The 24,164-nt window shown below is 39.8% G+C and overlaps 1 protein-coding gene across 1 annotated transcript; it reads left to right on the top strand.

Annotated features, from left to right (window-relative positions):
• Window positions 1-5,169: 5,169 nt before the first annotated feature.
• On the top strand, window positions 5,170-23,839 carry lbr (lamin B receptor). The gene is made up of 14 exons (XM_026142733.1): window positions 5,170-5,351; window positions 9,941-10,115; window positions 10,606-10,821; window positions 16,691-16,774; window positions 17,527-17,713; window positions 17,913-18,109; window positions 18,235-18,289; window positions 18,534-18,728; window positions 18,829-18,932; window positions 19,829-19,954; window positions 20,075-20,243; window positions 20,345-20,425; window positions 20,843-20,965; window positions 21,944-23,839. Exons 2-14 carry the CDS (start codon window positions 9,945-9,947, stop codon window positions 22,102-22,104), a joined length of 1,869 nt encoding a protein of 622 aa, XP_025998518.1. The 5' UTR covers window positions 5,170-5,351; window positions 9,941-9,944; the 3' UTR covers window positions 22,105-23,839.
• Window positions 23,840-24,164: the final 325 nt, after the last annotated feature.

The raw sequence follows: 24,164 nt of genomic DNA, 5'->3' as shown, positions 1-24,164 counted from the left end.
AAAGCAGCAGCATACCATCTCCACAGGTCACTCCTAGGCAGCAATCCCACACACATTTCAGGTTTCGTCTCTCTGGACTCCAACTCTCACTTGTGACATTTTGTGTTGCCCACACAATCTTGGATGCAGTGTGTCGCTTGCGATGTTTCGATTACATTCTAAAAACGCCTGAGCAAACAAGCTTGTTCAGCCTGTAATTTAACATCAAATGGAAAAGCTGATAATTGCACTGAGTAATCACTAGTTTACTTAAGTTAGTGACAGCTAATGCTAGCTCCCTTGGGCACCTGTCACATTTCCAACATTCTCACCCGTTTTTCACTTTGAATAGGGGTAACATCAAGTGCTCATCTGGCTTGGTGATTCTTTGCTAGTTGTGTGCTGTTGAGAGGGCTGCTAAAACTTGTTAGCACCTGCCAGCCATATTGTGCACATGTTTCAGTGCTGCTGGTAGCAAGCAAAATGATGTAAATATCCCAAAAGAGCAGCAGACCAGTGAAACATGCTGTTTGGGATCAAAGTGAAGCAATTACTCATTTCTGTAGAAGTTGGTGACAGGCGGCTAACTTAGATAACGCTAACTGCTAACTCCATTAGCCTCAGTGAGGCAGTATTCGTATGTGGAGAGGTTGCTTTAGTGCCAGACAGTGGCTGTTCGTGTCCTTTGGGGACATATCTTTGCAGACACTACCATCATATTGACAACAACTATTCACTCACAAGGCAGGCTAATGCAGCTTAACTAAACTAAACTAGCTATCTCTGTGCAACTTTGCAAATATGCAGATTGCACAAGCAACTCTTTTTTTTTTTTTTTTCATGATGGTTTCATTGCCTCGCAAATGATGTCATTAGCTGGCACTTGAAAAATTAAGTGCGAGTGAAGCCTTAAGTTTCGATGAACCAGCTACCTGCTTGATGAATCTAAAGGGCACACTTCCAACATTGTAATGCCAGATTTGCTTTGTAGTGCAGGCTGAGATGACCATGAGGACCTGATTATGAATTCATGAGGAAGAATTTTGAAATTCCTACCAGACCAAAGAAACCATTACACCATCTTCAAAATTCTAATGGCACGTCTAACAAACTGTGTGTAAAATATGTGGCCATGCCCCCTTTAGAAGAATCTTTGGGTTAACTGGCTAATTTGTTGTTGTTGTTGTTCTTATCACCACAGTTTTTATACTACTTAACCCAACAGATGGCTTGATAATCATGTCTTTCAGTGGATGTTGGCGCCTCTGGTGGATCTCATTCTACACAACTGTTTAAGGGCTTTGATGTTATAGCTTTGCTACATAAGATCAGGCATCACACACTTGAGAAATGTCATTTTCCTCTTCAGTTACAGTCATCAGTTTGAGATTGGTTCGAAAATACTGTGAACATAATATGAAAGCAGTTTCAGTTCATGTGTGGACATGGTGTGATCCATGGAGGAATGTTTTTTTCGAGACAGTTTAGGTTTATCCACTTAAAAAAAGGCTGTTTCATCAACTCATTCACCAAGAGTGTTTACACAGCATCGATTGCACTTTAAGACAAAAAAACCCACACACAAACAAAGCAATCCACCGTGACAGCTGTCGCTCAGAGCCTCTGTCACCAACATTGTGGCTCTCTCACCAAAGGATTTTAACCCTGACGGTCTCCTGCTAAACATGATCAATCTCAGAAAAGTCGCCTTTTTATTTTAGGTTTTAATGATTTTGTCAAAAGCAGAAACATGTCACAATGGAAGTGGAAATGTTTTGATCAAGAAAAGTTTCTCTTTTGTGGAGCTGTGTAGTTTGTGCCTTGTTCCGAAGTTGCATTTAATATGTCAAAGATTTAAAGTTGACTAGTAATAATATCTATGGGACTGTCATTATGATCATCTGCAGTTTCTTTCTTTGTTCATCATGGTCAAGTTGATTTTAAAGGGAGAGTTTCAATCACTTTGGTACTGTTCCCTCCAAGAAAACAAAGTGTTTTTCTGTTTGCTTTCAACATAACTCATGACTTCTTTCCATGCAGCTGTGAAGCTGCTTCTCTTACAGCTCAGAAGTACAATCAAACTTTGATACACAAGGCCTACGAGGGTTCAAAGATGATCTTCAGTGTGTGTGATTTAGTTTTTTGTAAACCTGAAGCCCTGTTTGGAAGTCCCAATGAGTCTGGCTGCAGTGTTCTGTGTTCCCTCATGCCATTTTAAATGTCACAGAAACTCTTTGTGTTCAGCAGCTTAGCTTTCTTTACATGCTTGGAAATCTCTGATTGGGGAAAAAAAAAACGTTTTGGTTTTGGCTGTGAGGTCTGCTCAATGATGGAAACACTTTGTAAATCCAGCTGAGGGAATGGAAGTTGTGAATTTGTGGGAATAATGGCAGAGATGACTGACTGAAGTAAGTTTTGTAGAGGGGTTTCCAGACGTATTCTTTTATCATCTGAAATGTACCATACTGTTCTCATGTCTAGTCTTTTCTTACATGCTAACATATTGTTTTTGTTTGAGCAAATGAAATAAAAATTGCAATACAATACTAGAACTGATTTCTTTTTAAATGATCACTGATTTCAACTATTTTTCACTGTTTAATGGGAACATTTTGTGGGGAGACCCAAACAGATGTGGAGAAGATCTGTCGAGAGCGAAGCGAAGGCCGTCGGAATGACGTGGACCCAGCTAAAGAGAGCAGCCCAGAACAGAGTCCGTTGGCGTGGGGTTGTTGCGGACCTATGCTCCCCCAGGAGTCAACAGGAAAATTGAATGGGAACATTTAAGTTAATGCTCTAATGGGTCAACTTCAAGTCAAGATTATACTGATATACATGAAGGAACAGGGTGAGCACTGCCACAGCTACAAAATGACCTTCAGCAGGACACTGTGAATGTGTCCCACCAAACAATCCAAAACAGACTTAATGAGGGTGGCCTGAGTCAGCACACCTTTGAAAGCAGTTTTTATCAGTTTGGCCTGGTGATCCTGTACATGCACTGAAATAAAAGTTACTTGAAATAAATTTTAGAATAATCGCCCCAATAAATGCTTCTTATTCTACAAAGACTTTGGCTGAAACGGCTCGTTTCACGGCTCGAGAGGAATAAAGTACCAAAGCCCAGTTTATGATAAAACAACAACTTATACAAAACTAATCTTAATGCAGTTCAACAATGGAAACATGGAAGTGGAAATGAGCAGATTCCAACTACTTGGTCAGAAATCAGCATTCGATCTCCTTTTTCTCCTCCCAGATCTGTTGCTGCACACCATTTCACAGCCTGTCAAGTGACATAATGTCTGACTGCTCCACGTCGTCTCACGTGCACACTGAGCAGATGTGAACAGGAAGAGGGGAAACTAACTAAAAATTAGCTCACTTATCGAAAGCTTGCATGTTGTGCACATTTTCTTCCTTGTAGTGCCACTGACATCTGTGAGCTCAGTCAAACTGCTGCTGCGTGAAAGGATGGCCACAGGAATCTCAAGACTAAAAGTTTAACCTAACACTGCAAGTTGTGGTTTTTCTTGTGTCAAAGGAAAATGTTTACAATGAAACTCTTTGCAAGATGTGGCTCCTTCACATCTTTTTAAAGTTTTTTTTTAAGTGCAAAATCACGTTTTTGGGATTGTTGTTAGTTACTTGCAGAGGCGTCTAGTTATCAGAGTTCATCTTGATTATGGTATATGGTACTTGATTATGGAGTTTAATAACTTCATACATTTTCTGGGTTACACCAAGAGTCCTGGTTTAGAGAATAAACCTCTTTTATTGGTTCCTGTGCAGCTTCACCTTACAACATACACAGCCATGCTTCCTGTGGGTGGAGCATACAGCGCTCTGTGCCAGTGCATCTGCAGTTCATTTGAGGTTTGCTTTGACTTGCAGCCACAGAGGAGCCGTGCTGTGGCGAAAGCTGCACTAAGACAGGAAAACACCCCGAGCTGCAGAGATGAGGACGAGGAAGATGAGACAACACTGATGCTGTGACTTGATTGGCGAGTTTGAATTTTCGAAATCAAGCCCTCTTCCTCTTATTGTCTTAATGAGCTTTAGCTTTGAGCGGCAGGTGCCAATAATGTGTCAACTGTCAGGTTCCCCCATGCAAATAAGTCATGCTCTTCTGCTGTCAGACACCATTTCTGCTTCACTTCACTACCATTGTTTGGGGCAATCTTCCTCAGCACACATACATACATACATATGAAATACTCAGTCCAGCATACTGTAATCAACTCTCTTTAATCTGGCAGATATTTAAACAGGTGCAAGAAATTTACTTTAAACTGGACAGGCTGTTTTAAAAATAAAAATAGTTTTCACTCCAGTTTTGTCAGCTGGTTCAGTAAGACCTATCAGGGGGTTTATTCCCCATGTTAAAATAGGTCTTTAGTGAGTGACTACACATTTGATAAGCATGACTTTTTGCTTATGCTTGACTTAAATAAACCTTACTTTTTATAATCCTAGTCATTTTCCATTGGAGACAGGCCCAAACCTTTTTGAAGGGGTACTAAAATTAATTGGTATCTTTATGATGAGAAAGCAAATGCATTATGACTCACAGATTTAAGGGTTTTCTGTTGCTGCATTATTACAGCAAAAAAGAAGTTGATGACAGAAAACTTAACTGCTAAATAGTGATGCAATTTTCGTGTAAATTTAAATGCAGAGATTTTGTAATGCATCGTGATAAACTCTGCATTAAAATCAATGTCACACAGGTGACTTATGTGAAAGCATGTGTCTCCAGAGCCTTTGCCTGGACAAGGCAAAGTGAGAATTAAGTGAATGATTCCCATTCACTTTTACCGCATTTTTTTGTTACTGCAATCAGTTAAAGTAGGCTGTACTAACAAAAATAGCAACTGTTAAGTATTAACAGTTTGAAAAATACGTTTATATTAATACTATTTTTATTCCAACATTGTTAGTCTCATAATAATAATTTTCATTATGCCCTCCAGAATGTTCGCGTTTATGAAGCAAAAAGTATTCATATTATACATACACAGTTTAATTTGGGATATTATTGTCAATACCGCTGTTTTGTCTGACAGTAATTTAATACCGGTAAACAAAGTAGTCGTGACTCTCTCAAAGCCAATCCCAACACAGTTAAAATCCACCGACAGCCAATGAAATCGCAGAGTCGTTTGAAATGAACGCTGGACTAACCAATCGAAAGCCTTCGCGCCTTTGAAGTCACTGGTGGGTTTTGCCCGAAGAGGGAGGGAGAACGAGTTCTACGTCAAACGTTAGCAAAGTTCGTTTTTAAAAATATTAAGCTTAATTTATTAATTCGTCGTCGTGATCGGGATATTTTAAGCAGTTGTACTTACTGGAATTATTCGCACAATATTAAGGTAAGTCCGTCTTCCAATTGCATGTGTTGGCAATGCAAAGAGCAACTACTCTTTACGTTTCTCTTTGTTGGGAAACTGGGGCTTAGCCGAAGCTAACTCAAGCTGGTCGTATAACGGCGTTGTAGGCTTTGGCTAATTTCTGAAAGGTTATCTTGTTTCTGTTGGTTGAAGTGGGGAAAAAAAACCCACAACCAAAAAAATTAGTTGGACGAATTTGTTTTAACGTGTGGTGGTAACCTTGCTCTTCGATAGGTCAAGTTTTTATTAGAGTTTGTCGGTTTTGGTAAGCGGAACTGCGAATTTAACTACCCACCTCTGTTCGGGCTATTCGCCAACAAGCAGATTAACGATAGACAGTTCAGAAATTAGACGGTGCCCGGTAGTGAAACATAGTCTTTAAGCGATCGTAACGTGAACGTTTAACTCAGTCGTAATTTCAGCTGCCTGTGTGTCCTTTTTTAAAGGGTTTGTTGCGTTATCGTCAGCGAGTTTAGCTTTGCCGAACTTATTCATGCGTGCCCACGTATTGTTTCTATGGCGGGTGCTTTTGCTTTCTTCGCCAGAAGTATTTGAATGCATGACGTTTTCCCTCCTTTCCTTTTCTGTCGCTTGTAGTTGCATCCGCGCTATCTCGAAGCTAACTAAGCTAGCGTATTTCGTTAAAGAAACAGCTCCTGCACTTTGGCAAAAACCATTATGTTATCTGAGGGTACGTGAAAAGTGTCGCTTACCCCACTAGCCCAAGCGCAAAAACTGCAGTTAAAGCAATCAGTAAAAGCGGCGCTTTGACAGTTATTCACATGTATGTCATATCTCACATACACATATGTATATAATTGTATAATGCATATATTTAAAGGGAGTGAAAAAGGAGGAAAATGCATACAAAAGTGCGCCTTTTTTAACATTTGAAGCCACATGAGTGCGGTCGTGATACGGTTTATACTCAGTATTCTTTTTACCAGTATAAGACTGTGTGAACTACAGTATGTCTACACACTGCAGTAACATGACATTTGATGGCGCCTTAATAGTCCGAGTAAAGTTTGTGCTGCTGTGGGTTATCTACCTTTCCTTTTATGTGGACCAAAATAAAACTGTTCGGTTTGTCCTACTCTAGAGATGCTCGAGTACATACCCTTTGTCCTTTTAGATGACTTATCTAACTTTTTGGTGTGAGTTTACAACTTGACTCGCATGTTACATTTCAAATGGACTGCGTACCAGGTGGGGCAGTTTTCAGCACAAAGCTGAGGGGTGGATAGGGTGGCTGCCTGTCTTCTATTTTAAACCCCACCCACGTTATAGCCATATCCTTTCATCAGCCCAAAGGGGGGATCTGAGGGGGAACTCTCCTCAGTCAGGAGACACCACATATCCCATATGGAAGCCTGCACGCGAGCCAGGAAAGCAGCATTGGGACATACTTTGGGTGTGTCCTGTTGTGAGATGGGGTGTTTGCGCAGATGCTGTGGGTTTTTGTGTGTTTCGAAGATTCGATCAGTTAGCAGTGGAAATGTATCACTTTTCCTGCTTTTTTTGTTATAACGGTGGTGATTGGACAGTTGGAGCCTTTGTAAGTTAGTGGAGTTACTGTGTGATTATAAAGGCAAACAAGAGACTAATTGTCAAGTTGAAGAAAAAGTATTTCATTGATGGGTACACCATGCTTAATTTCTGACGTTTGATGGTAGAAAGTACAACTTTCAAAGAGTTATTATATTTTATATTTTATTTTTCGTTTCACTATAGTTTGACTTTTTGCTTTCAGATAGATTCCTGGTGAATGTACTTGTTTCAATTTAATTTGTAATATTTACAAAGGTTTTAATTCAGTTTTTATTAGTTTCACTTTTTAGTTTCAGATTGTAAGATTAGGACATTCAGAACAATACAATAATATACCAATAGAGACAGTCACATCTCAGTAAATGTTGTGTAAAGTTAAAAAAACAAAACAAAAATAACTCAAAGCACATCCTACATGCCATTTACTGGAGTATGGAATTTTAATTAGCATCACTGCTGACATTGGCTGTCATTGGGGTATGTGGTTTGAAACTATTATCAGAACAGATCGGGATTAAAGCTTGAAACCAAAACTCTTCTTGAATGCTGTAAAGTCTGGCATTCCTTTCATGTGGTTATTAAAGTACTGATCCATTATTCTGTTGTAGAAATATATGCAATTTTCAACATTTCAGTACTAGACTATTATCAAGAAAATGGTTAATGAGAAAGGGAAACCAGGATGTAAAAAAATGTTTTTATATATTTGCAATTGTAAAATATCTTGACTTCTACCAAAGGAAAATAAACAATTTAAAACGCTTTATTTCCATAAAATAAGTATTTAAATATTAGAAGTCACAGAGTTAAACTGCATTCTGATAATTTGCTGCCTAAAGAGGTTATCAGCAAAGGTAAACCAGTGAATACGTGTTCAGGTCAAAAGTAGTAAATTCATGAATACAGAGACAGTTTGTGTGAAATTCCTTGCCTGTTGCTGTGACTTGAATGGAGCGACCCACTGGGACAGACAGCTCTGGATAAACCTCGCAGGGACAGACTTGTCAGCAATTCTGCAGTAGTGTGTTGGTTTTCTAGACACTGAGCCTCCCAGGTCACTGATGTTCTATAATGCTGACTTTGCCTGGCCCTCCTCTTTGTGTCCAGTGATGAGCACTCCTGTTGGATTTTGCCATTCCGTAGTGTTAGTTAATACAATTGTGAAATTGTAAACTGAATATCTATAACATCACTGGGTGGATAAATGGAGACACAGGAAACAAGCTTGACAGTTGGTTGCCAAAAATGGCATTTAACCTCTGTATATGAGGATGACCTCAGAAAGCTGCTGCACCACCCCTGTTCTGCCAAGATGGTTTCACACATCTGCCAAAAAAACAAAAACAAAAAAACCCCAGAAGTGATGACAGGGTGGACTTTTTGTATTCCTGTGTAGTTTGGGGTTTTAGCCTTAACTTTGGATGTAGCCTTGTATTATGATGTCCTCAGGTTAGATATGTTTTGCCTTAATTCTTTTGAAGCATAAATCTTTGGTGAGTGGCCACAGCAGGCTAGTTATCTCTGGTCAGGTTGTAGTTATAGTGGAATTTTATTTTTCGTCCTCTAATTAAGTTCGTGTTTAGACTCACGGCTCTAAGCAACATCTTCTCCATCTTTGGTTTAAATATTTTCTCAATACAATTGCACTGTGCAGTTACATTATGAATTATATTTCCTGCAGTACTTTGCAAACATAGGCTGTATATAAAAGATGGTCTAAGCTTCTGGTGCAGAAAAGCCTCAAACCTGGATTCTTTGTAAATCCAGCAGGGGGCAGTGACTCTGTCTGGGGGAGAGAAATCAGTGGTTTTACGGAAGTTTGCTGTCACTTCAGTAGACACTTTAGTGCTGGGTTTCTGGTTTTAAATGCTAGTTACAGGATTAATTGAATATATCACCCTGTTAATGTTGTAAATTCTGGTCTAGTGTCCAGAAAGATGATAAAGCTGGTTACACTCTGTGTCCACAGGCTGTGTTTTTTACACTGGAAGAGCTCGTATTCTCATTTTAAGAGCACATTTTAAGAACTTTTTATTACTAGGTTATAAAATCCACATTCTTCATTGTTTTTCCTCCATGTGACAGTGTTATCATTATTCTCACATCTGCTTGATATTTGGTCATGAGAAATATAAGACTGATAAGTGCAGTGATGATCTAAAAGTCTTCTTTTCAGCTGAGTAACTAGTAATAATGCTGTATTTTAGGTGTGTTTTTCTGCTGAGCATTTAGTGTGGTTTATAGAATTTGGATAAAAAAATAAACACAGAGGGAGCAAAAAACACTGCATGTAGATGGATGACAGGTTGCTTACCGGTCATGTACAATGTCTGATTTGTTGGTTGGATCCAGCAAATCGGCTTGTCATTCTTGCCTTCAGAATGTTAAGGTGGTTATGTGAAAATATTCTGCTTCATAACAGGACCTCACTAACACGATGCTGCTGCTGCTGCTCCATTCTGTGTTTGCAAAGCACATTCTGTGAGAATGTTCAAGTTTTTGAGACCGTTGTCATACTGTGGTGCATCAGAGTAACTTAAGATGACTAACGATATTTAAGATCAGTCACTACAGATGTATTGCCTGGCCACCGTTGCACTTTATCAAAAGTTCAAAGTTACTGCCAAAGCTGTCAAGTAAAAGTGAAAGCACTGAGATGTTGAGATGCTGCTATTGTTGTCTTTCAAGCTTCGTTGTCTTTCATATGCTGTGCTTCAGTGGTACGAAAGGAGACAGAAGGGGCCGCCTGCAGTGACGAGGCCATTTTTTTTTTTTTTTTTTTTTTTTTTTTTTCTTCAAATGATTGAGCCTTACTGTAAATACCAGTGGCAGGTTTAAATTAATTATTATTTAACAAGTTAGTCCTGCTCTGCTTTTCCTGATATCTCCTATCAGTTTGGTCAAGTCTCTTTGCTCCTCTCTCTTGTCCTCTCTGTTTCACTTTCAGCCACTTTCTCCCCTGCTTGTTGTACTTCCTTCTGTACTGAACTCGTGCTCTGTTTTGATTAACTCCTTGTCAGGTCAATGAAGATGCCTACTGTGAAGTACCAGAAAGGGGACACTGTGATGGGCCGCTGGCCCGGCAGCAGCCTGTACTATCAGGTCAAGGTGCTGGGCTTTGATTCCAAAAGCCAGCTCTACACTGTCATCTACAAAGATGGTACAGAGCTGGAGCTCAAGGAGCAAGACATTAAGGTAGGATCAGAGTCACGTGCTCTTGTGAACTGCAGCTGACTCTTCACTCGGTTTCACTGAGTGCTTTATTGTGAATTCTTTTTTTCTTTTTCTTTTTTCTTTTCTCAACATTGAAGTCAGATCTGCACATTAACCACTGTGGGTGTAGGTTCAAACCATGAAGCGCTAATGCTTTAAATTAGTTATATTTTTGTTCTAAAGGAAAGATAAAAGAGAAAACACAGACTGGATTGTTAATCAGTGATGATACTGGTATGCAGTTATTAAGTCATGTAAAAGGGATCACTGTAGCTGTAATGTCTGTAGCATTCTACTAATAGTTACGTTTTAGAACTGTCGTGGGTATGGTCAGGAATATATTTCAACTGTAAGATGATACTCTGTGAAAATTCAGCCTCAGTTTTTAATCTTTGCAACATTTTTTAAATGATAAACGTATAGCAGTCCCCTTTCAGTTTTTTTTCTCCTCCCGATTGTTATTTTCCCTCAGAGCGTCACTGGTTTCCAGACCCGCTCCCGTTCTCGCTCTCGTTCCCGCTCACCAGCCCGCCGTCGCAGCCGTTCACGCTCCCCGGCAAGGACCACACGTCGTTCGTCATCTCGTACAGCGGCAGCTGTCGCTGCAACAGCAATCACAGAGAGTACACCGTCTTCTCGCAGAGATACCAGACTGAAGGATACAGTGGAAGTGAGGCTCAGCCCTGTGGTAAGTGCTTATGCTGCCTTGTCATTGTCTGATTATAGGCAAGGCAAGGCAAGTTTATTTGTATAGCACAATTCAACAACAAGGTGATTCAAAGTGCTTTACAGAGACATTAAAAACAAGAACAAATAAAAAGCATGATTTAAAATTGAATAAAACAAGCAAATAAACTAACTAGTTAACAAACAAACAAACAAACAACAGTATATAAAATCAAAACAGATAAAATCAGAACAGTAGATAAAATCAGTAGTTAAATGTAAGTTTTGAAATTTAAGCTTAAAGTGTGGATTTGGTGCTTTATTCAAATGCAGCTGAGAACAGGTGAGTCTTCAACCTGGATTTAAATAAACTGAGTGTTTCAGCTGATCTGAGGCTTTCTGGGAGTTTGTTCCAGATATAAGGAGCATAAAAGTTGAATGCAGCTTCTCCGTGTCTGGTTCTGACTCTGGGAACTGATAAAAGACCGGATCCAGATGACCTGAGGGATCTGGATGGTTCATACTGGGTCAGGAGGTCATTGATGTATTTTGGTCCTAAACCATTCAGAGCTTTATAGGCCAGCATCAGAACTTTAAAGTCTATCCTCTGACGGACAGGCAGCCAGTGTAAGGACCTCAGAGCTGGACTGATGTGGTCCACTTTTTTGGTCTTAGTGAGGACTCGAGCAGCAGAGTTCTGAATGAGCTGTAGTTGTCTGACTGATTTTTTTAGGTAGACCTGTAAAGATGCTGTTACAGTAATCAAGCCTACTAAAGATGAATGCATGGACTAGTTTTTCCAGGTCCTGTTGAGACATCAGATCTTTTATCCTTGATATATTCTTGAGGTGATAGTAAGCTGACTTTGTTATTGTCTTAATGTGTTTTTCTAAGTTTAGGTCTGCATCCATCACTACACCCAAATTTCTCGCCTGGTTTGTGGTTTTTAGATGTATAGATTGAAGTTCTCTGGTGACCTGTAATCGTTTTTCTTTGACGCCAAAGACTATTACCTCAGTTTTGTTTTTGTTTAGCTGGAGAAAATTGTGGCACAACCAGTCATTGATTTCCTCAATGCATTTACCAAGAGCCTGTACAGGGCCTCGGTCTCCTGGTGACATTGTGATATATATTTGTGTGTCATCTGCATAGCCGTGATAGTTTATTTTGTTGTTCTTTATAATCTGTGCCAGTGGGAGCATGTAGATGTTAAACAGAAGGGGTCCCAAGATGGAACCTTGGGGAACTCCACATGTGATACTTGTCTGCTCAGATGTGAAGTTACCTATTGATACAAAGTATTTCCTGTTTTCTACGTATGTTTTGAACCAGTTTAGTACAGTTCCTGAAAGACCTGTCCAGTTCTCCAGTCGTTTGAGTAATATGTTGTGGTCAACTGTATCAAATTCTGCACTGAGATCCAGTAAAACTAGGACTGACATTTTTCCACTGTCTGTATTCAGACATATGTCATTAAACACTTTGGTCAGAGCGGTTTCAGTGCTGTGGTTCTGTCTAAAACCTGACTGGAAGGCATCGTAGCAATTATTCTGTTTTAAGAAGTAATTGAGCTGTTGAGAAACTGCTTTTTCAATGATCTTACTTAAAAACGGGAGATTTGAGATCGGCCTGTAGTTGTTCATTTGTGTCTTGTCAAGATTGTCCTTTTTCAGTATAGGTTTGATTACAGCAGTTTTTAGTGATTCTGGAAACACACCTGATAATAAAGAAAAGTTGACGATCTGTAACAGGTCTGACTCTAAAATCTTTGAGACCTTTTTGAAAAAACTTGTTGGCAGGACATCTAAACAGCAGGAGGAGGAGTTCAGTTGACCTAAGATGTCCTCCAGGTCTTTGCTGTTAATAGGTTGAAACTGTTTCATGGTGTTTAAACAGTTTTTTGGTGGACACAGTACATATCCTGGATCTGCTGTTGATGTACCAATTGCTTGTCTAATTTTTTGGATTTTTTCAGTGAAGAATTTGGCAAAGTCATTGCAGGCCATGGTCGAATGAAGTTCAGCTGCCACTGACACAGGAGGGTTTGTTAGCCTGTCAACTGTAGAAAATAAGACCCGAGCATTATGGCTGTTTTTAGTGATGATGTCAGAGAAGTAGGACCTCCTTGCATTCCTCAGTTGTAAATTATAATTGTGAAGTTTCTCTTTATAAATGTCATAATGAACCTGGAGGTTTGTTTTTCTCCATCTGCGCTCAGCTTTCCTACACTCTCTTTTTTCATTTTTCACCAGTGTGGAGTTTCTCCATGGAGACTTTTTCCTTCCAGAGATAACCTTCACCTTAATGGGAGCAATAGTGTCCATTACATTTAACATGTTAGCATTGAAGCTATTGACGAGCTCATTGACTGACCCTCTGGGCAGGTCAGGTGTTAATGGGAAGACCTGGTTAAAAATTGCACTACTGTGTTCAGTTATACACCGTTTTTTGATCACTGTTGTTGATATATTTGTGTGGGCTGAGATTTTACTTTCAAAGAAAACACAGTAATGATCAGACAGGCCCACATCAGACACAGTAACCTTTGAAATGCTCAGGCCTTTGGAGATCAGTAGGTCAAGAGTGTGTCCTCTATTATGTGTGGCCTCTGTTACATGCTGAGTCAGCCCAAAGTTGCCCAGAGTGTTACTCAGGTCTTTAGTCCCTTTGTCCTGAGGGTTGTCCACATGAATGTTAAAATCCCCAACAATAATTACACAGTCAAAATCAACACAGATCACAGACAGCAGTTCACTGAGGTCATTAAAAAAGTCTGTGCAGTATTTGGGAGGCCTGTAAACATTAAGAAACACAACTTTGGATGGGGCCTTCAGCTGTAAAGCCACATATTCAAAAGACTGAAAACTTCCAGGAGATAGCTGCTTACATTGAAATGATTCATTAAATAAGACAGCAACCCCTCCTCCTCTCCTGCTCGCCCTGACCTCACTGATAAAACTGTAGTTAGGAGGGGTCGTCTCGATGAGAACAGCTCCACTGTTACTTTGGTCCAACCAAGTTTCAGTTAAAAACATAAAATCAAGGCTGTGCTCAGTGATTAAATCATTAATTAAAAATGTTTTCCCAGCTAGAGATCTAATGTTTAATAAAGCCAACTTAAGTGTTTTAGAGGTATTACTTTTCCCCTCGTGTTTGGGAGCAGTCTGTGGCACACAAGGTATGTTTACTATGTTTAAAGATCTTTTAGAGTGCAGCTCTCTGTGTTTTGACCAGGCCACATGTCTCCTGTCACCTAAAAGTACAGAAATTTTAAAACCTTCTAGTAAACAGGGTCCCAGCTTCTCCTGGGAAAAGTCATCACTGCCATAATCCTCACAGCCCGGACCCTTCACACATCAGACTGCAGAGACAGGGCATGAAGAGGAACTAAGGGGGGCGAGGCTGGGCAATGTGACTTCGATTGCTCTGTTGAGGGTGGGGCTCGATGGCGAACCTTTGGCCGCTCTGGTGGGGGGTTTATGGGGGACAAAAAGGGATTGGGACGGGGGGTAGATCTGAGCCCAGCATTGACCCGCTCCATCATCTCCTCAGTGAATTTCAGGTGTGGGGAGGAGGGAGAAAGGGAGGGGGAGGAGGGTGATGGCCTGTCAGGGGTTTGGGGGACTGGGGAAGGTCGTGGTCCCTTGTCCTGGTCGTTGGTGTTGTTGAGAGAGTTGGAGGCAAATGGGGACCCCTCTTCTTGCCTTAGATGTCTCTCCTTTCTGAGGCTCTTCCTCAGATGCCATGGATGTCTCTCCTTTCTGAGGCTCTTCCCGGGTGGGGGCAAATGGAGCTCCTCCTCAAGGTTTCTGCTGGGCTTTGTCTGTTCTTGGAGTACTGTTTGTTCCTCTTTATGAGATAACTCCTCGTTTATCTCAGCCTTGGCACCAAGCACGGATGGATGACGTATGGAATAAAACAAGTTGGAGGTGAACAGTTTCACCCCTGACTTGTTAAAATTAAATCCATTTGCTTTGAACAGATGCCTGCGTTCCCAAAAAATATTAAAGTTGTCGATAAAGTGCACTGAGTGGTCAGCACATGCTGATATAAGCCATTTATTCAGTGTAAACAACCTGCTGAATCTCTCGTCTCCTCCTCTGACCGGCGGTACAGGTCCACTGATGAATACAGCTGCATTCAGAGAGTTTACAGTATTTAATAATACTGTAATAGCAGTATTAATAATAAAAAAAAGGGAAAAAATCAGCATAAAAATCAATAAAAATCAATATAAGAAGCAAAGCATTCAAGAGCAAAGAGATGAAGCGTCCACACTCACAAAGGGGAGGAGCACTATAGAATATTAGTGATTGTCAAAAACATGATAAGGAGAAGTTGAAGAATGCTAGCAGAAAGCGTATAAATGCAGGTAACTGTTATAATGAAGACATACTACATATAGAGAGTCTCTTCTTTAGTTACCTGACTATATCAGTGTTATATAGTCCCTTCTGTCTGTTCCACCTGTTCGCCTGACTACCATGGGACTCAGAGCCTTTAGTTGTTCTGCCGTGAGACTTTAGAACACATCCACCAGATTTCTGGACTACAAACTCCCTCTCTCTACTTTTAAATCACATCTTAAAACCCATCTATTCAGAATTGCATACACTTCATCATGCCTCAGTCTTATTCTGTTTTTTACTTTAATTAGCTTTTATAGTTGTTTTTTGTTGTCTTTACCTTTTTGTTTTTAATTATTTTGTATTAATGTAAGGTGACCTTGAAGGTCTTGAAAGGTGCCTATAAATAAAATGTATTATTATTATTATTATCATCATTATATCAATCATTTCACTGCAATGCCGTTTGCCAGTGGGTTGCTTAGACAGACATAGTCTTGTCAAAGTCACCCTTCATAAAACTTGACACCCATCAAACGATGCAATCAGTCAAAAATGTGTCCAGATAATATTTGGAGTTGGAAATTGAAGAATTAAGAAGCAGAAAGCTAAGGACGCACTAAGTACTTCATGAGACGCTTGCAACGATAAAAGTGAACTGTGACTAGATGACAGTCGTCTCCACGCTAAGAGCAGCACTTGTCTACATTGCTTTCAGTTTCAGTTATAGTAATCTTTCATAAGGTCCTGGACCAATGGGTTCATTTATTTATTTATTTTTTTTATTTTTAAATTTTTTTTGTTGATAGTGGTTGTGTGCTTAATGAAGTTCTGCTATTTCACTTTGCCACATGAGTATATTATTTCACTTGTAGTGATTTATTTATTTATATATTTCTTTTTTGTGGAGAGTGCTACTTAGTGTGCCATAGCATGAGATTGTAATGTGTACTGTGGATTCTCCTTGTACAAAGGATGTGCAAAACTAGATATGTAAACATTGCTGCCATTGCTAATGCCAGACAGATAAAAATATTCTTAGTTTATTAATGTACAACACAAGTTACCGGTTCAAAGACATTATAGTGCCCACAGATTTGGCCAAATTATGCACCAGGGTGTGAAATACTAGAATGGAAATTCAGGTGACACACATTTCAGTTACACTTAAAACATGATTTGGTTAACAAGGAACGTGATGACTGGACTAATGCAAATGTTTGGGTTTTTCCCCTCGTTTAGACAACTGTAGATTTGTTGCCAGGAACATCCCTACCCAAAATACATTTTAAAAAATGTGTGCAGTACAGAGGTTGTCCCATTAACTGTGAAATAGCCCACAGATTTCTGGCAAGATCCAGTCCATTATCAAATGTCCTAATTCATCAGTACCTTGTCCTTGTGGGGAAATTGTGAGTCATTCATTCTGGTGTTTGACCATAACACAATCACACTCCCTCTGTATGTTCCTCACATTGTTTTTTATTTTCTTTTGTTTTTGTCTCTGTCATTTCCATCAATCACCCTCCATTGTTTGCTGAGCAGGAACAGACAAAGGCAGCAGAGAACAGTAGCAACAATAAGCATGAAAAGAAAGAGGAGAATAACACTGCTAGCAAAGTGATTGAGGTGAGTTTTGTCTTGCAATTTAAAAAAAACCCCCAAAAAACGTGTCAAAACTTTTATTTAAAAAGGTTCAAGTGTCTCAAAATAATTGGCTCATAGAAGAACATTTGTGCAGACCACTCCAAGTGAAAAGGTTTTAAACAGAACTAAAAGGCTCTGAGGTAAGTTGCAGCTGATGGAATGTCATGATGCATGCACGTCGGGGGCCCATGTATGTTTTCTGAGGGGGGGCTCCTCTCACAAGACTGTACTTCATTTAACTAGTCACATGTTGCACTAGCATGTGCTGCCTCTTTACTGTGCCTGTTTCTGACAGTCTAAAGTCCTGTGTGCAGTAATCTGTGCTGCATTTAAGTTAAGATATAAAACTTTTTCTTCTTTGACTTTAATGTTTATTTACTGCAGATTTCTGACAGTTTATTTGTTGTTTTCTGGCTGGAAAAAAAGATGTTCTTTTCATAGCAGCAAATGGCAATGATCTTTATTGGGCTAAGACACTTAATCTCCTAATTATTTCATTCATGTATTTTGTCAGTGTAGGTAGTAGTGTAGGCTTGTAGGTGTAGGCAGTTTTGTGTTGTGATATTTCGATATTAGTAACTTTGTTTCTTGTTCTATCGATTTCCTCTGTATGAGATGCAAATGGTTGGATTGCATTATCCTACTGATTGGCTGAAATTGTTATGCTTTTGAGTTGTATTAATATGAATTGTTGACTTGTGTCCAATTCTAAATAACCCAAAATCTTATTCCAGAAGTCTGAAGCTAAGGTGGAGGCAGAGTCTGAGAAAAACCAAGGCCCTTATAATCTACGCCGTAGGAAGGCTGACGGAGATGCCAAACCAGCTGAAGCCAAACCAGATCAGCCAGAAAAAAAGGCTAAGGAGGCTGCAGCCCCATCCACCATCCCCTCCGCCCCACTCGACTTTGGAGGGAAGATGGGTAGGAGGATAGGAAAAATGCATTTTCATGCCACAGCCTCACTTCTGTGAGCTTGTACGAACTCTGTGTATTTGTAATCAGTTAGACACACAAAAAATTAACTATCTATCGGAGCATGGTGGTAGAGATGCCGAGGAAAAGCTGAACCTGACCAAACTGATATTGTTAATATTCCTGCTGTTTCTTGTCTTGCCTACAGGAGCGTACTTCTGGCTGCTCTTCTTGCCAGCCTGGGTTCTCTTTGTAATACTTCAAGGCAACCTAACGGACCCCAGTCTGATCAACGCCCCCCCTCCTCTGCCTCCACTTGACACCTTCTGGGATGCCCAGGCTCTTTGCTTTGTCATCCTCTGGATCTTATTTCAGGCACTGCTTTACATCCTGCCAGTTGGAAAAGTGAGTGAGAAGATCTGAAATTTTTAAATAGAAACCCTAAGTTGATGTTTGGCTTTCAACTTCAATCTGTCTTTTTCCAAGTGGCTCCACTAAAGTGCTGCTGGTGTTTGTCTCTTTTTCTCTAGCTGAGTGAGGGCATGCCACTGAGGTCTGGAGTGAGGCTGAAGTACAGAACCAATGGTGAGTCTGTGTGAAGCCACTCCCAATAAGAACATACTACTAAGTCACGTCATTGACGATCACTCATTTGTAACTGTAGCTTCATCTGAACCAATAAATGTCTCTGTCCTTTTTTTTTTTTTTTTTTTTTGTGCTACACTGTTTATAGTAAAGAACTATAGTCATTTATTTGTGTCATGATATTTATTATTATTCTAGTTGTGGTCTTCAGTATATTTTTTTCGGCCTCTGTGTGTACCTCCAGGTTTCTTTGCCATAATGGTGAGTGCTATAGTGGTGGCAGTAGCAGTGCACCAGGGTGCTGATCTTACCTACATCCACAGCCACTTCCTCCAGCTGGCGACTGCCACCTTCATCATCTCCGTCCTGCTCAGCATCTACCTGTATGTTCGCTCTCGCTATGCCGCCTCAGAAGAGCTGGCACTGGGGGGAAACTCGGGTAAGAAGATTGCGTACATTCTGTTGTGCCCCTTCATCTGTTTAATTTGCCAGTTTATGTAAATCAGCAGACCTTGAGTTTGCTTCTGTCTTTTCTCCAGGCAATGTGGTTTATGACTTTTTCAAAGGACGTGAACTTAATCCCCGCATCAAAAACTTTGATCTGAAATTCTTCTGTGAGATGCGCCCTGGACTCATTGGCTGGGTGGGTTGTCTTTGTTTCATTAGTTCTGCTTCATCTGTTTAAAATTAGTCTGAAGCACACATTGCGCTCTCTGCTGGCCATCCAGGGAAATGCCTTTTAAATTTAAGTCATCTGATATTACTAAAAGAGTTCCTTGTGTCTGTCTGCTGCTGTAGGGTTAAATTAGAGCATCAGTTTAGATTTGATTTAAAGAAGAAAGACGTTCCTTCTATATTGAGCTGAATATCTTTGAATTGTTTAAATTTATTTATTTATTTTTTTAAGTTTAGGTTAGGATGGTTAGGGAAAGTGATAGAAATGTACTACTGACTAAGTAAAGTGTGTTAAGAAGATGGAATGAGTCCTTTGAGGAGTTCATGAATAAAGAAAATGATACATAAGAGACCGATAAACGACAGTTAGTGAATGAAGAAGTGAAGGCAGCTATAAAGAGTACAAGGAGTGGAAAGGTTGTTAATCTTGATGACACTTATGGAGATATGAGGTGAGATGGGTAGGGAGAGACAGAACAGTGGACTTTTGTGGTTTCGCAAGTGACTCAAGAGTTGTTGGGCGTATTGGATGTGTAGCAACCACTGGTTGGTAGGAAAACTGGTATAATATTGTATCTCAGGGGTATCCCTGACTGGTCACACCTGCGTGAATATGGCCTTATTCATGTCATCCTTTGTTGTTACATGTCCAAAATGGCAGCTAAAGTTAATGTCACTTGGTTGGTGGTCATGTGTCTACAAAACCTCAGTAGTTTAAAGTATGCTGCTTTGATGCTGCCTCAGCATTAGGTTTTCCCACACATTTTAACATTTTTTTGCGTTCTCCACAAATGGCAGTTCTGCATTACGGGTGATCAGGAATCTTTCCTAATAATTTTAGTTCTGTGTGTTTTATGTGTGCAGTGTTTGATCAACTTTGCCATGGCGTTGGCTGAGATGAAGAAGCACAATCTTGATGCTCCATCATATGCCATGATCCTAGTGAACCTGTTCCAGCTGCTCTACGTGGTGGACGGCCTCTGGAATGAGGTAAGCTCAGCAGAGTATTTTTCTATGCCAATTTTACACGAAGTAACTGGTCAGGTTCACAGGTTGTAAACTTGCCAGTCTATCTGTTGTTCAGACCAAATGAATGTGTTTGTTTCCCAGGAGGCTATCCTGACCACCATGGACTTGATGCATGATGGTTTTGGCTTCATGTTGGCTTTTGGTGATCTGGTGTGGGTTCCTTTTACGTACACCTTGCAAGCGTATTACCTGGTCCTCCATCCCAATGCCCTGAGCCTGCCAGCAGTCATAGCCATCGTCACACTCAAATGTGAGGGAGAGCATGAAACTGAATTCACTCACCCTCTTCATATGTTTTTAATATTTTGCTGAGTCATTCTGGTGTTTGTGTCCTTTCTCTCTGTATTTCAGTGATTGGCTTCTATATCTTCAGAAAATCTAACTCTGAGAAGAATGCCTTCAGGAGAAACCCATCCAACCCTAAACTGTCCCGTAAGTTCTCCTGTGGGCTTATCCCAAATTAAGTCTCGTTTATGCAACAGGCTCATGTTTCTTTTCCTGATGAACATTCTTTATTGTCTGAGGTAATAGTACTAAGATGAAATGGTCCACTAAATACACTTTTTTTTTTCTGATTGTGTTTTTTGTTTTTTTTAAATTAACCCCTCAGCTGTTGAAGGCTGATGGGGTTCTATTGCCCACATGGTACCCAGTCCTTTTTTTTTTTTCATTCAGTTTATAATACTCGTCAGTCTAAACAGCAATCTCATGCAGTGTTAGAATGGCCTAAATCTTAATTATCAACATTACATAAAGAGAAAATGAAATGAAACACAAATGAGTTATTGCATGTTTCTCAGTACATGTTGGTACTATTCAGTCATCTTTTTATTCTTGTTGTCTCTCCAGATTTGAAAACGATCCCTACAGCTACAGGGAAAAGTCTGCTGGTCTCTGGCTGGTGGGGAGTGGTTCGCCACCCTAACTATTTGGGAGACCTCATCATGGCTCTGGCCTGGTCCCTACCCTGTGGTGAGTTTGCTTGGCATTTACAGTTAATGTAATAAAGAATGTAGGATGCTAAATACAAAACAAGTCGAGAGCAGGACAGGCAGAGGAGTTTGTAGCAGCACAGAAGCACCCTATTATTTTTAAGTTCATGTCATTTTTATATAGCACCAAATCAAAACAAGTCGCCTTAAGGTGCTTTATATTGTAAGGTAAAGACCCAACAATAAAACAGAAAACGCCAACAATCAGACAGCCCCCCTGTGAGCCAGCACTTTTGTTACAATAGGAGGGAAGCAGTCCCTTTTAACAGGAAGAAACCTCCTGCAGAACCAAGCCCAGAGAGGGGCGACCATTGTGTGGGGGTGATCTGTAAACTAATGGTAAACTGCAGCTCCTTTACATAGTGGGCTGTCAGTAAATTTGATTACATATTTGTTTTGCAACAATCCAACTAATAATTTTTAAGTGGGAAAACAAAGCAGCTCCACTGCCATCCATCTTTACTTCCTGCACCACAGAGTTCAAAGCTTTACCTGTTTATCTGGTAGCTCTGTCAGTGTTTTTTCTCTTGAAGAAGACTTCTTCAAGAGACTCATGGCATCAAATATCTATTCAATATTTTTGAAATTCTGTGTTTATTATTTATTTCAGTTGTTCATTTTGTGATGTGTGCAAAGGGAAAATCTCATGTTGAAATTAATGTGCCCATGTAAGTAGTTCAGTCTCTCATTGTGTTGGTTTGCCCTCAGGTGAACACAATGTGATGTTTGGTACTAGTTTGAATCCTCACAGGGACATAAAAACTGCACATTGCCATGGTGTAATCTGGTTTAAAGACTCAATTCTGCTCCAAAAGTTTTTTAACTTTTCCCTGGACGTCGTCGTTAATCTGTGAATGTTTCCATTTGTCTTGAGTGTCTCTCTAATGTTTCTGATATTAACTTGGGAAAAAAATGTTCTGGAGTACAGTCAGGCTAAAGCGATGTTTTGTCACTGCAGGTTTCAGCCACCTCCTGCCGTGGTACTACATGATCTACTTCATCATCCTGCTTGTACACCGAGACTCGCGTGACATGAGCGAGTGCAGGAGGAAGTACGGCTCGGCATGGGACGAGTACTGCAGAACTGTCCGCTACCGGATCATCCCCCGCGTCTACTGAGGAAATCGACCCTGGACACTCAGAGCTGAGGACATTTTTTGTTTGTTTTAAACCCAGTATAAACAGCTGTGTGAAGGCTCCCAAAATATGAATGGATTGACCGATTTGACCTTTTGTACTTTTTATTTTTTTGATTGCTTAATTCTGAACTGAAGGAGGACTGAATTTTTGATGATCATGATATTGAGTTTTTGAAAATTGCCTTTTTTTATAATTAAAAAAAAATTAAAATGTATACATAAAAGTTTACAAAACGAGGGGAAAAATGAAACGCCTCTGCTAGGAATGTCTTGTTAGGATGTATATTTTTGTATATACATATTTTGTTTTTATACTTAAAGAATAACACACCACATGCTTATGCTTATGTTTTTGGGACATGTTACTGTGCCCCAATTCTAAAAATTTTACAGCATCAGCTTGGCTAATACAGATGATTTTGTAAGTATGGCTTCCTGTTAGGAATTCTGTGGCTTGTGCATATTGTGAAGGATGGGATGGAAACATGCTACCCCTCTCTGATAAGCTGTACAGTGGAACTAGGACTCGTGTTTCTTCTCAGGACCAGGGATGTTGTCAGAAAGTCAGATTAGAAAGGTTTTGTCTTAATTTTGATGTGAATACTTTTATAGAGAGATCTAGTTTTGATTTGAAATTGTAAAAATGGTATTAGAGGCTTTGAGAAAAATGCACTAATGCGTCAAAGCATTTTTTTTTTTCTTTCTTTCTTTTTGCGTGATCACTTCCAAAGTGTTTAAATTTGGCTTTGCTACCTCAGATTCACTCACTGTCCACTTCTTCCTCCTTGGTGCTCTCTGGGAGGCAGTGTGTGTAATTATGAGTGTAATGTCACAGCTACATGACATAAACTTGTGAATATGTAATTTTCTAATATGAACATGTGGCAAGTGTCCACATCACAGGTGATGGAACTTTGTTTGTTTTTTTTTTCACCTCCCCACATTTCCCACAGTTATTTCTAGATGTTTGCCTCATCGTGTTCTGGGTGATGATTTCTCTGCAGTGTCACATCAATTTGGTGTTTTTATCTTTTCAAGCTTTAACTTGCCAGGTCAGCTGACAGTGACCACTTAGTGAAGTTTATACTGTGACAACATGAGGAGCAGTCGACTGTGTAAGCATTTGTAACCTGTGCATTTTCAAATCCAAATTAAGTATTTTTATGCCTGTGCAACTGTAGGCGATAATACAAGTAGCAATAGATAACTCCATTGGGTAGCTTTTTTTTTTTAATGCTGTTCTGACTGAATACCATGTAAATATTTTTTAATCATGTTTTAATTAAAGTAAGTAAAAGTAGTAATGCCAGTAATGTTTCTCATTAGATATTTAATGTTGCTTTTTAATTTTGACCACTGTAGGCCACTGTTTCCACACTTAGATCTGCCATGGTTCTAGACAAAATTCAGAATTGAGTAAAGGGTTTTAGAAAGGTGTATATACTCTTCACCTGATTAGAGAGGGGAAAACAATTAAGTCTGATCCTTGAGACGTTGACCATTCTCTTTGCTCCAGGACCCATTGTGGTAATACAAAACTTGTTTGCTTTGACTGTGACTGGTGAGCAATACTTTGGATGTATTTTGATATATGACAGCAATAAATAAGAATATTAACTAGTCCAGGAAGCTGCCTATCAGTTCTGTGACAGCAACTGGGACAAAGCTAATCTGTACAAATGTTGCGGCATGAAATAAAGAATTACAGTATTTCATTTTCTTGTCTGTATTTGTTTATTTCATTTGAAAAGAGGGCATCTGCAATATTAACAGAAATGTTGGTGGCTGGCTTTAATGAGACATAAGTGAGTGTCTCTCTCCCAGAACAGACTGGACAGGAAGGTGTTTCAGCCTTGCTCCATATCGGGAGGTTTGTATGGCTGGGTGAGATGTCACATACAGCTTGGATTAGACATTTGACGTCCTAGGGCTCTGCATTGGATATCTGTCCAAGTGAGCCTTCATATTTTTTTATTTATTTATTTTTTTTCTTCACCTGTCCCGTTTGGTTCTTTTGCCATCACAATTATTGTCTAAAGG

This window comes from Astatotilapia calliptera, chromosome 15, assembly GCF_900246225.1.
Source record: "Astatotilapia calliptera chromosome 15, fAstCal1.2, whole genome shotgun sequence".
Classification (NCBI taxonomy): domain Eukaryota; kingdom Metazoa; phylum Chordata; class Actinopteri; order Cichliformes; family Cichlidae; genus Astatotilapia; species Astatotilapia calliptera.
Note: the sequence above shows the minus strand (reverse complement) of the source record. Positions and strands in the feature narration are given on the sequence as shown.

What these genes read in the sequence shown, in the direction of transcription:
- lbr (XM_026142733.1), top strand. Translation starts at nt 9,945, where the DNA reads ATGAAGATGCCTACTGTGAAGTACCAGAAAGGGGACACTGTGATGGGC. An exon ending in AAGTGAGGCTCAGCCCTGTG is followed by an intron (nt 10,822 to 16,690) that starts GTAAGTGCTTAT and finishes TTTGCTGAGCAG; the next exon opens with GAACAGACAAAGGCAGCAGA. An exon ending in ATCCAACCCTAAACTGTCCC is followed by an intron (nt 20,426 to 20,842) that starts GTAAGTTCTCCT and finishes TTGTCTCTCCAG; the next exon opens with ATTTGAAAACGATCCCTACA.